The sequence below is a fragment of the Carcharhinus amblyrhynchos genome, chromosome 7, assembly GCF_965287045.1.
Source record: "Carcharhinus amblyrhynchos chromosome 7, sCarAmb.v2.hapA, whole genome shotgun sequence".
In the NCBI taxonomy this organism is placed as follows: domain Eukaryota; kingdom Metazoa; phylum Chordata; class Chondrichthyes; order Carcharhiniformes; family Carcharhinidae; genus Carcharhinus; species Carcharhinus amblyrhynchos.
The window spans coordinates 48,971,304-48,983,387 of record NC_137330.1 but is presented as its reverse complement, the minus strand read 5'-3'; the positions used below and the strand labels follow the sequence as shown (position 1 = coordinate 48,983,387).

General features: G+C 40.4%; 1 protein-coding gene across 1 annotated transcript in view; it reads left to right on the top strand.

Moving 5' to 3' along the window:
• Positions 1–6,108: 6,108 nt before the first annotated feature.
• Positions 6,109–12,084, top strand: part of cimip2c (ciliary microtubule inner protein 2C) — a 30,245-nt gene continuing 24,269 nt past the window's right edge. The window contains exon 1 of the mRNA XM_080193266.1: positions 6,109–6,274. Within this exon, the coding sequence (XP_080049392.1) occupies positions 6,201–6,274 (74 nt within the window). The 5' untranslated portion in view covers positions 6,109–6,200. The remainder of the gene's footprint in view (positions 6,275–12,084) is intronic.

Below are 12,084 nucleotides of genomic sequence, written 5' to 3'. Positions count from 1 at the left end.
AATAATCACTAAGGCGGCTACTATCACCTCTGCCATGTCCTTCAGAACCCTGGGATGCATTCCATCTGGTCCTGCGGACTTGTCCACCATCAGTCCTGTTAGTCTATCAAGCACTACCTCTCTAGTGACAGTAATCGCATTCAGGCCCTCAACTCCTACCATCCTTCCATCTTTAATATCCAGCAAACTATTCGCGTCCTCCTCCGTGAAGACCGAGGCAAAAAACTTATTTAAGGCCTCCGCCATTTCCTCATCTCCCACCACTAAATCCCCCCTCTCATCCTCTAAGGGTCCAACATTCATTCTAGCCAGCCCCCTCTTCTTTATATATTTGTAAGAACTCTTACTGTCCTTTTTTATATTTAGTGCTAGTTTAGCTTCATAGTCTATCCTTCCTTTCTTTATCAACTTCTCAGTCATTCTTTGTTGATTTTTAAACCTCTCCCAATCTTCTAATCGCCCACTACTTTTAGCCACTCTAAATGCATCAGCTTTTCATTTAATACTCTCCTTTATTTCCTTCGATAACCACGGCTGGTTATCCCTTCTCCTACATTCCTTCTTTACCATCGGAATATATTTCTGCTGAGCACTGAAAAAGATCTCCTTAAAGATCCTCCACTGTTCCTCAGCAGTCCTACCAACCAATCTACGCCCCCAGTCTACATTTGCCAATTCCTCTCTCATCCTATTGTACTCCCCTGTGTTCAAACAGAGGACACAGGTCCGGGATCCTACTTTCTCATCCTCCATCTGCATCAATAACTCAACCATACAATGATCGCTTGTCCCAAGAGGATCCCTCACAACAAGATCCCTAATTCTTCCTGCCTTGTTACACAACACAGATCTAAGATAGCTCGCTCCCTCGTTGGTTCCGTCACAAACTGTTCAAGGAAACTATCCCGACAGCATTCCAAGAACTCTTCCTCAAGCCCACCGCGTCCGACTTGGGTCAACCAATCAATATGCAGATTGAAATCCCCCATAATTATCGCTGCTCCATTTCTGCGCGCATCGTTTATTTGTTTATTTATAGCCCGCCCCACCTCCAAGTTATTATTTGGGGGCCTTTAGACCACATGATGGGTTCTTGATAAAAGAGGGGATTAAGGGTTATGGGGAGAGGGCGGGAAAGTGGAACTGAGCCACGACAGATCAGCCATGATCTTATTGAATGGCGGGGCAGGCTCGAAGGGCTAGATGGCCTACTCCTGCTCCTATTTCTTATGTTCTTATGTTCTTATGTTCATCTTCCTCCCCTTGCTGTTCCTTATCTCCACCCACAACGATTCCATGTTCTGCTCTTTGGAGCCTATATCTTCCCTTACTACCACCCTGATATTATCCTTAATCAGCAGAGCTACCCCACCCTCTTTTTCCTCCCGTCTATCCTTCCTAAACACTTGATACCCCTGGACATTCAGCTCCCAGTCCCTGTCACCCTGCAACCACGTTTCCGTAATGGCCACCAGATCATATTCATTTGTGCTGATCTGCGCCACCAGCTCATTCACTTTGTTCCGAATGCTTCATGCATTCAGGTAAAGTGTCTTTATCCCAGCCTAAAACTTTATTATGCTTTACAAATCATAATAATATAAAGCAGCAGAAATGAAAGTTAAAATAAATATTTGCATTTTGTGCCTCAGAAATATTCCAAATAAAGTTCTTATGAAGTGAATTATTTTGAAGGACAGACTGTCAACAAAAAAGATGCCACCTGGTCTCTTGCAATATTTCACCGGAGTATCAGCCTAGTTTTTATGCTCCAATCCTGGATAGTAGGTTAACCAGTATCTGAAAGAGAAAGATTAATTAACCAATTTTGTTAGATCCTTTGTTAGAACAGGTGCATTCAGATAAAGGGAACATTAGTTATCTTTCTTATTCAGATCGCTTCATTTATTGTGTATTTTCTGTTTTAAAATAAAATTCCCAACATTCCCCACTTTTGATTACCACTCTATTAAATCAAATATCATCACAAAAGGAAGCATTAATTCATTCCCACTGATAAATAATACTGAGGTTATTGGGTATGGAAAATGCTAAGATAGTCATGGGTGAGGTGCCAGAAGATTGGAGAGTGGCAAATGTTGTGCCTTTGTTTAAAAAGGGCTACAGGGAAAAGCCTGGGAACTACAGGCCAGTAAGCCTCACATCTGTGGTGGGTAAATTGTTGAAGGTATTTTGAGAGATAGGATCTACAGGCATTCAGGGATGCAAGGACTGATTGGGGGGCAGTCAGCATGAGGGTGGAAAATCATGTCACACAAATTTGATTGAGTTTTTTGAAGGGGTAACCAAGAAGGTTGGTGAGGGTAGTGCAGTTGATGTTGTCTACATGGACTTTAGCAAGGCCTTTGACAAGGTAGGTATGGTAGGTTGTTGCATAAGGTTAAATTTCACGGGATTCAGAGTGAGGCATCTAAATGGATACAAAATTGACTCCTTGACAAAGCCAGAGAGTGGTTGTCGAGGATTGTTTTTCAAACTGGAGGTCTGTAACCAGTGGTGTGCCTCAGGGATCAGCGCTGGGTCCGCTGTTACTTGTCATTTTTATTAATGATTTGGATGAAAATATAGGAGGCATGGTTAGTAAGTTTGCCGATAATATTAAGATTGGTGGCATAGTGTACTGTGAAGAAAGTTGTCTCCAATTGCAATGGGATCTTGGTCAATTGGGCCAATGGGCTGACGAATGGCAGATGGAGTTTAATTAAGACAAATGCAAGATGATGCATTTTGGTAGATTGAACCAGGGCAGGACTTAATCAGTTAATGGTAGGGGAGAGTTACAGACAAAGAGATCTCGGGAGTACATGTTCATAGCTCCTTGGAAGTGGAGTCACAGATGGACAGAGTGGTGAAGAAGGCATTCAGCATGCTTGGTTTCATTGGTCAGAATATTGAATACAGGAGTTGGAATGTCTTGTTGAAGTTGTACAAGACATTGGTAAGGCCATGCTTTGAGTACTGTGTGCAATTCTGGTCACTATTATAGAAAGGTTATTATTAAACTAGAAAGAGTGCAGAAAACATTTACTAGGGTGCTACTGGGACTCGATGGATTGAGTTATAAGGAGACGCTGGATAGACTGGGGCTTTTTTTCTCTGGAGCATAGGAGCTGAGGGGTGATCTTATAGAGGTCTATAAAATAATGAGGGACACGGATTAGTTAGATAGTCAATAGCTTTTCCCAAAGGTAGGGGAATCTAAAACTAGAGGGCATAGGTTTAAGGTGAGATGGGGAGAGATACGGAAGTGTCCAGAGGGACAATTTTTTCACACGAAAGGTGGTGAGCGTCTGGAACAAGTTGTCAGAGGTAGTAGTAGAGGCGGGTACAATTTTGTCTTTTAAAAAACATTTAAATAGTTATCTGGGTACAATGGGTATAGAGGGATATGGGCCAAATGCAGGCAATTGGGATTAGCTTACAGGGTTAAAAAAAGGGCAGCATGGGTAAGTTGGGCCGAAGGGCCTGTTTCCATGCTGTAAATCTCTATCACTCCATGACTCTATCTCTGGGTAGTTTTCCAATATTACTCAGGAAATCATTCTCTGAAGGGATTTCTTAATGGCAAACCAGAAAATCATGAGATTCTTCAGCTACCAACAGTAAGTCAATGCAACAGCTCCAGTAGGAGATAATAGCACACAAATAAACATCAGTTATTCAGATTTACCTTTTAGAATTTGATACTGATAATAAAATCAATATCTGGGAATTGCATAAATGAATATCAACAAAAAAAGTAGGTAAATAAATTGCTTGGTAGAGAGCAGCAATAGAAATTATTCTGTAAAATGTCAAACACTGGATGGTGTGACTTAAACACATAATATGAGTCCTTGAGAAAGGATCTTAGCGCTATATTAAAAGGCTCTTGTAGGGTTCTTTGTTTGATTTGTGCACTGAGCATGGTGCAATTGGATGCATTGCTTTGGCAATTATATCTGTGACTGCAAATGAATGCATTTTTGGCGATACAAGTATACACCCAGTTTAAGCTGGGCCAAAATTTCCTGCAGAGGTGTCACTGGCAAGTTGTGCTGAAATTTAGTCGTATCATTTCAAATTATGTCACAATTTCCTGAGAATCTCAGTGACATGGATGAATATAAAACAGCACAAAATAACTGAAGATTAGATAAATAAATGATTAGGGCACTGCAAAAAGCCACAAACTTATGGTATGGATAAAAATTTAAATTTGTAGCCATCAAATTATCATTTATGCACATTGGGTGCACCTGGGGTAGAAATTCATTTGCTTTCAGTGCAGTTCATGTAGCGCAGACTACATCAATGTCTTGGGGTGGCGACAGGCACTGCCACAATTTGCAACCTGTGCTGCCTGTATGTGCTGTGTGACATTCTTCAATGAAATCAATGTGTGTTGTATGGGTAGAGGCCCACAGTGCTGCCTGCCTCTAGGGAAACAATAGAACGTTGCAGTACGACATGAACAAATTTCTCCCCCACTATTCATTAAAATGCAACAATGATATTTCCTAATTTTGATACCATAAAAAATAATTCAAAGATATGGCCAATACTCCATCGGATTCAGTGAGCAGATATAAAACAGATTACTTAAAACATTTCCTTAAGATAATGGAAATACAATTTTGGGTCCTGTTGTGCCTAAGTAACCTTACAGTCCTTTCAGAACTGATGTGATTTCATTAATTTACACGAACTGAACTTATACATTTGAGAGTCGAGTTATGTTGGGTGGCAGAATAGGGGTGGTAAAAAAAATTAAGAGGATGGAGCAGGTGGAATAAAGTATAAAGTCAGGAATAGGCAGTGGCTAAGAGAGACTGGGACATAGGTGTTCTGGACACAAGACAAAGGAGGTGTTAATATTAGCGTTAAGGACCAAAGAACATGTGCCCCGTGCATTGTGACAAAAAGATTGGATTAAAAAAGTGGGTCCACATGGAAGACAGAGTTCACAGTCTGAAGTTGTTGAATTCAGTGTTGAGTCCAGAAAGCTTAATCGGAAGATGAGGTGCTATTTCTCATGTTTGTATTGGACTTCACTGCAACTTTGCAGCAGGCCAAGGACAGATATGCGTTCATAAGAGCAAGATGGTGAACTGAAATGGCAAACAGCAGGAAGACTGGGGTCATGGCACAAGTCACTTGTTCTAAAATGTCCCTAATGTGTTGTACTAAACTTAGACTGGGTGACCGCTTTGCGGAATGACTGTGCTCAATCCTCAAACTTGCAGTTTTTTTTCTTGTTCATTCACGGGATTGGGGTGCCATTGATAAGGTGGGCATTCATTGCCCATGCTCAATTGTCCTGGTATAGGTGGTGAGCAATTGAATGTTTTGCTGGGCCATTTCACAGAGCAGTTCTGAGTTAGAAACATAGAAGATAGGACAAGGAACAGGCCATTTGGCTCTTCGAGCTTGCTCCACCATTCATCACGATCATGGCTGATCGTCCAACTCAACAACCTAATCCTGCTTTCTCCCATGACCTATGATCCCATTCGCCTCAAGTGCTATATCCAGCCATCTCTTGAATACATTCAATGTTTTAGCATCAATTTAAGTTAACTGAGGTTAACTACTTTGGATCTGGGGTCACATATAATAACAACCCAAGAAAGGAGAGCAAGTTTTTAAAAAAAAGGACATTAGTGAATCAGATGAGTGTACACAAGTGTGGTGTAGTTTCATGCTCACCACTTTCTTTAATTCCATATATATATAGAATTAACTGAATTTAAATCCCCCAGCCATTGTGGTGGAATTTGAACTGGATGACTAGTGTAATAACATGGCTAACGTGCTATTAATACCGCTTTATTGCAGAAGAATAAATAAGGAAATGCGTGACTATTGGAAGGGAGTGCCATTTTCGAAATAGGTTGAACGCAATGTAAAGCAGACTTTTTGAGCTCGGGCTTGCTGGAGAGTTCCCTCGGGCAGTACATTCAGCTCGGTATTTCTTCCAGCTACCAGCACAAGGCAGCCTGCTCCTATTATAGGCAATGTGAGCGGGCAGCGCGGCGTTGTTGCTTAGTAACAGTTTGTTACACAAGGACAGCGGCGCCTGACAGCTACAGCTCACAGGGCACGGAGGAAATCAAGAGAGAAAAATTCAACCAAAGCAGAAAGTTATCATTCATCTTGTTAAACTCAATATTTCCGAGGCAAACGTTGTGAGTGGAATCATGGCTTCCCGTAGTGCTGGGACACTCATAACTAACTACAATGCGACATACATTCCTCCTGCCTTAATGCCAGGGTAAGATTAATGCTGCATTGATAATAGATATCAGAATGTGTGCCAGGTTGTTAATAACTGTGTTATTCTTACACTATTCAGTCGCAGAAATTGTTGTTTGGAAAATTTCAACCACTACAGGAATAATACAGCAACTTTGAGAGTGTTATTACGATTTTCTGGTTTGTTATTAAATCTTACATTTTTAGTCTTCAAATAAGTAACTGTTTGTCACATTATATTCTTAAACATCTCTGTTCCTGTTCATAATCCTACAGAAGCCACAATTGTTGGCCAGGCCCATTCAGTCACTTCGCAACTCATCCAGATTTGTTTTGGAATAGAGTAAAAAATAGAGCAATTACATGGACAAATTAGATAAGCTAAAGTTGTTCTTCTTAGAACTGACAAGACCAAGATGAGATTTCTTCCAGGTGTTTAAAGTCAAAGGTTTTAGATAGTTTCTCTTTATTTACTATTACTCGATTATTCTACTTTTCTATTATCAATGACCAAAGAGTCGGGAACCAAAGGGCAAATCTGATAGTCCAGTCCCTCACTGTCTTCAGAGGAGCCTGCCGGCCAGGTCTCAGTGATACCTGAGACACACTTTGAAGTCTGGCTTTATAACCCCTCCCCCCCTTATTTGGGGGCTGCCTGTAACCCCCACAGTGGCCAGCACTCAAAACTAGTGCTGCTAGGATGACAAAGCTGCTGACCAATCAGATTAGCCATAGCTTTCCAAATCAGGGCTTCCTTCCTAGATGAGGGTGGATGTCTTGACCTCAGGCAATTATCACAGCTTCCAGTGTCAAGTGCCTCTGGGGCACCTTGCTTTTCAGTGGGCAGGTTCCGATCCAACATTTGAGGTGGAGGGCAGGGGATACGGCACCCTGTAAAATCCAGTCCATTGTTCCAGCTGGAGGTGGACTAGTGTTTATATAGGTTTAATATAACTCCCTGCTTTTTGTGTTTTATATCTCTGCTTATAAATCCTAGAATCCTAAATGCATTATTAACTGCTTTATTAACCTGTTCTACCACGTTCTCTGTCAGTGCACCCCCCCTATAAAATTGTACCATTGAACTTGTATTGCCTTTCCTAATTCTTCATACCATGGTTTCTGTTCTTGTATTCCTTTAAAATTATACCTGTTGCAATATCACTCAAAGAGAATATGTAAATATCAAGGAATCAGGATGTAAGGCAGATGTGACCGTCAGTGGTATGTGTGAGTGGTTGCAACTGTTGCTATGAATAATGATGGTTGCCAAATCCTTCCCGCAGATCTGGATATGTGTGTAATATATATATATAGAACATAGAACACTACAGCACAAACAGGCCCTTCGGCCAACGAGTTGCGCCGATCACATCAACACCTACCAATCTATAGACCTATCTATAACCCCCAATCCCATTAAACCCCATATACTCATCCAGAAGTCTTTTAAAAGACCCCAGCGAGTTCGCCTCCACCACCACTGACGGCAGCCAATTCCATTCACTCACCACCCTCTGAGTGAAAAACTTACCCCTAACATCACTTCTGTACTTTCCTCCCCGCACCTTAAATCTGTGTTCTCTCGTAGCGACCATTTCAACCCGGGGAAATAGCCTCTGAGAATCCACCCTATCTATTCCTCTCAACATTTTATAAACTTCTATCAGGTCGCCTCTCAACCTTCGTCTCTCCAGGGAGAAGAGTCCCAGCTCCCTCAACCTAACTTCATAAGGCATGCCTCCCAGTTCAGGCAACATCCTTGTAAATCTCCTCTGTACCCTTTCAATAGCTTCTACGTCTTTCCTATAGTGAGGCGACCAGAACTGCGCACAGTGCTCCAAATGAGGCCTGACAAGGGTCTTATAAAGTTGCAGCATTACCTCCGGATTCCTAAACTCAATCCCTGGATTAATGAAGGCCAGTACACCATACGCCTTCTTGACCACATCCTCCACCTGCGAGGCCGATTTAAGAGTCCTGTGGACCCGGACCCCAAGATCCTTCTGCTCTTCAACACTACTAAGACTCCTGCCCTTGATAGTGTACTTGTTCATCCCGTTGGTTCTGCCAAAATGGACGACTACACATTTATCCGCGTCCATCTGCCACTTCTCCGCCCAGTCCTGCATCCTATTTATGTCCTGCTGCAACTTTTGACATCCTTCCAGACCATCCACAACACCACTGACCTTCGTGTCATCAGCGAACTTACTTACCCATCCCTCCACTTCCTCATCTAGGTCATTTATGAAAATGACAAACAGCAAGGGTCCTAGAACAGATCCCTGGGGGATCCTGTGTGTGAAATTGGGGCACATGTTAAAGAAAGCAGAAATGCAACCTTGGGTTGTTTCTTCTTATTCTTACACCCAAAAGGTACCATTCTGCCTCCTTTGTGTCTGCCCATTCACTCATTCTGTCATTGTCCTATTAATGCCTGTTGTTCTCTTCCTATATTTTCAATTTGTGTTCCAACTGCAAATTGTGCCCTCTGTTCCTGAATTGTTGATGTAGATCAAAAACAGCCATGGACCAAGTACCTAGCCCTTGAACCCTTGGAAACAACACTAACTAAATAACTCCCTCTGGTTTGGTAAACATCTCCTCACCACTATGTTCAATTTCTATCAATTGTTTGAAATTGAAAAGTTAAGTTTATCAAATATTGAATATATAAAACTTGATGTGGTATTAGGGAAAACTAAAATAAGTGATTCATAGTTAGAATGTGTAATATTTGAGGTTCCTCACTAATTTTTGAAAATAAAGCTCACTTAGCCGGTGGCACAGCGATCAGCACTGCTGCCTCACAGCACCAGGGACCCGGGTTCGATTCCTGGCTTGTGTCACTGTCTGTGTGGCATTTGCACATTCTCCCTGTCTCTGCGTGGGTTTCCTCTGGGTGCTCCGTTTTTTTCCCACAGTCTAAAGATATGTGGGTTAGGTTGATTGGCCGTGTTAAATTGACCCTAGTTTTGGGGAGATTAGCAGGGTAAATCTGTGGGTTTATGGGGATAGGGTGGGGTTGTTGTCGGCGCAGGCTCGATGGGCTAGATGGCCTCCTGCTGTACTGAAGGGATTCTATGATTCTATTCTATGATTAAGATTCAGGTTGCTGAAATGGTTTTCAGTTCCTTTTAATGTGGAGTCTCAATGGTAGCAGCCTATCATTATAACCACACTTACTATGCTGAATATCAATAGAATACTGAATGTTCTGTGAATCACCTAATGTAGCACATTAGATGACTCTTTGAATGCATCTTTTGCAACTACACTGTTATGAGGCAGAGAAGACAAAGGCGAGATTTAATAGAGCTGTTTAAAATCATGAAATGTTTTGATAATTTAAATAAAGAGCCACTGTTTTCAATAACAGAAGGGTCAGCAATTAGAGGACACAGATTTAGCAAGTTGTGATGATTTACAATGCATTGGCTAAATAGGTAGAAGCAGATTTGTTAAAAATTTTCAAAGAGGAATTGGAAAGAAATGCAAGACTATAGAGAAAAGATAGGGGAATGAGACAAAATTGGATAGCTCTTAAAAGAACAGACATAATGGATTAAATGGCCTTCTGTGCTACAACAGTCTGCACTTCTCTGTTGTCTGTAGAGACGTAGAATGTAGTATGGAAATTTAGGTGACTGAATTAGTCAGATGAATTTAAATTGCACAGGTGCTCCTGTGAATGGCAGCATGTATATTTATTAACAAACTTAGTTACATTATATGTTTAAGACGAAGCAACCAGGCATAAATGATGGATAAACTTTGGCTTTTTTGACATTTACATTTTACATCCCTGCAAAAAATATGCTTTGGTTTGTGAAAGCCTGAGGGCTGATATCAATGTCATTAAGTTTATTAATATTAAGGGAAGTATGACGTGATTAGAGCTGGTTAGCATGGCATGATGAGGCAAAACCATGCAAAACAAACATGTTCAAATTCTCTGAGTTAGCAGAAACGTTATATAAAGATATCTCCATGGATATCATGTGACTTTCGTAACATTAATTCTGCATTGAAGGAGTGCTGAGAATTTTCAATATGGAGAGTTCTCTCATGTCTTTAAATACCAGGCCTTGTCCACCTATCCATGATGTCAGAAAACATAATTTGGTATCATTCTGTCATGCCCCTGTTTGCATGTTTAACTCTGAAACTTCCTATATAACAGAAGAGCTCTTGTTCTTTTAACGACATGTCCATTGAGTCTTATCATAAATTTAATAGGGATTTTCAGTAATGGTTTATTGCCAGCTTTACACTGTATCCAGTTTGTAAGGTTGGTGGATAACTCATTGTGTGTTTGCTTCGCAATCCTGGTATAGACAATTTTTTTCCCCAAAAGCTTTTTAAGAGGTTTGTTTTGAAAGAAAGAATTCCTGAAAGCTATTTTTGTTATTAAGACAGCGACCCCCACGTTTATTTGATGCAGATGAGCTGAATTGTAAACCATTTTTGATGTTTACATATCTAATGCTGCAAATGGAAACCTGATTCATTATGCATCAGCAATGCAAAGACTTGCAAAACTTATTTTCTGTGCATTCTGAGAGTTAATGTCTGACATCATGGTAGAAGGGTTGAAGATTCATGGGAACATTATAACATAACAACATTTTAAACAGCCTTCATTTTTGTTGAGAAAATGAACATCTGTACGTGGAATGAGTTATACTAAATAATAATCTTTAGTTTCATATTTGATCAAAGGAACAGCATTCCTTTCTTCTGAGACCACTCTAAGTAATAATTTCTTTAAGATGCAATGAGGAACCAATACATGTAATTTCTGAAACACAACTGAAATGTATTCAAACAGTCATGATAATGAGGACGGTCTTTATTGTTGTACAAAGTGACAATCTGTGTTTTGGTCACAGAAATACCCCCAAATTAATTTGAATTGATTGTTTTGCTTAAATGATTAGGATGTCATTTGCACCATGTGCCCAAATTTCCAAAGCACATGTTTAATCAGTTAAATCCCCTACTGGGGACACAAAATTAGCAAGTCCCTTTATTACCAATTTGCCAAACAGTAGAAACAAACTTTTGCTATTTACCATGTCAAAACTTCTATTGGAACACCCTTTAATCTTCTGGTTAAGAATCTCCCAATTTTTGAGCCTTTCTTCTTCCAACTTTTATCAATCTTGTGAAGTTTCACAACACTTTTTCCAGTGGCTGGATTACACTGGGCGAGAAACTGATTTTGCTTTTAGGCTAACATCCTCTTTTCTGGGATTCGTATGATCATTGCCAACCACGGCTAGGTTGGAAAATCATTGTCATTATCTTCAATACTTTTTGATTTTTTTTTAAGGAAGAATGTAAATGTGTAGGAAGTGGTTCTGAGGAGTTTCAGACTGATTCCTGAAATGAATGAGTTGTTTTATGAGGGCAGTTTGGATCAGCTGGTCTTGTTCCATCTGGAATTTGAAGGTTTGATTGAAGAATATATGATCCCCAATAGCCTTGATAAGGTGGAAAAGATGTTCCCTCTTATAGATGAATCTAGAATTAGGGGACACTTTTAAAATTAGAGATTGTGCTTATATGACAGAGGTGAGAAAGCTTGTGCAACTTTGGAACTCGCTGCATCAGAACGTAGTGGAAACGGGGTCATTGAATATTTTTAAGGCAGAGAGGGATAGATTCTTGATTGGCAAGGGATTGAAAGGTTATTGGAGCAAGATAGGATTGTGAAACTCACAACACAAACAAATGACTCATGAACTTATTAAATGGTGAAACGAGCTTGAGGGAACAAATGGTCTATTTCCGTCTTATTGTATATGCTTGTATCTTAAGTAC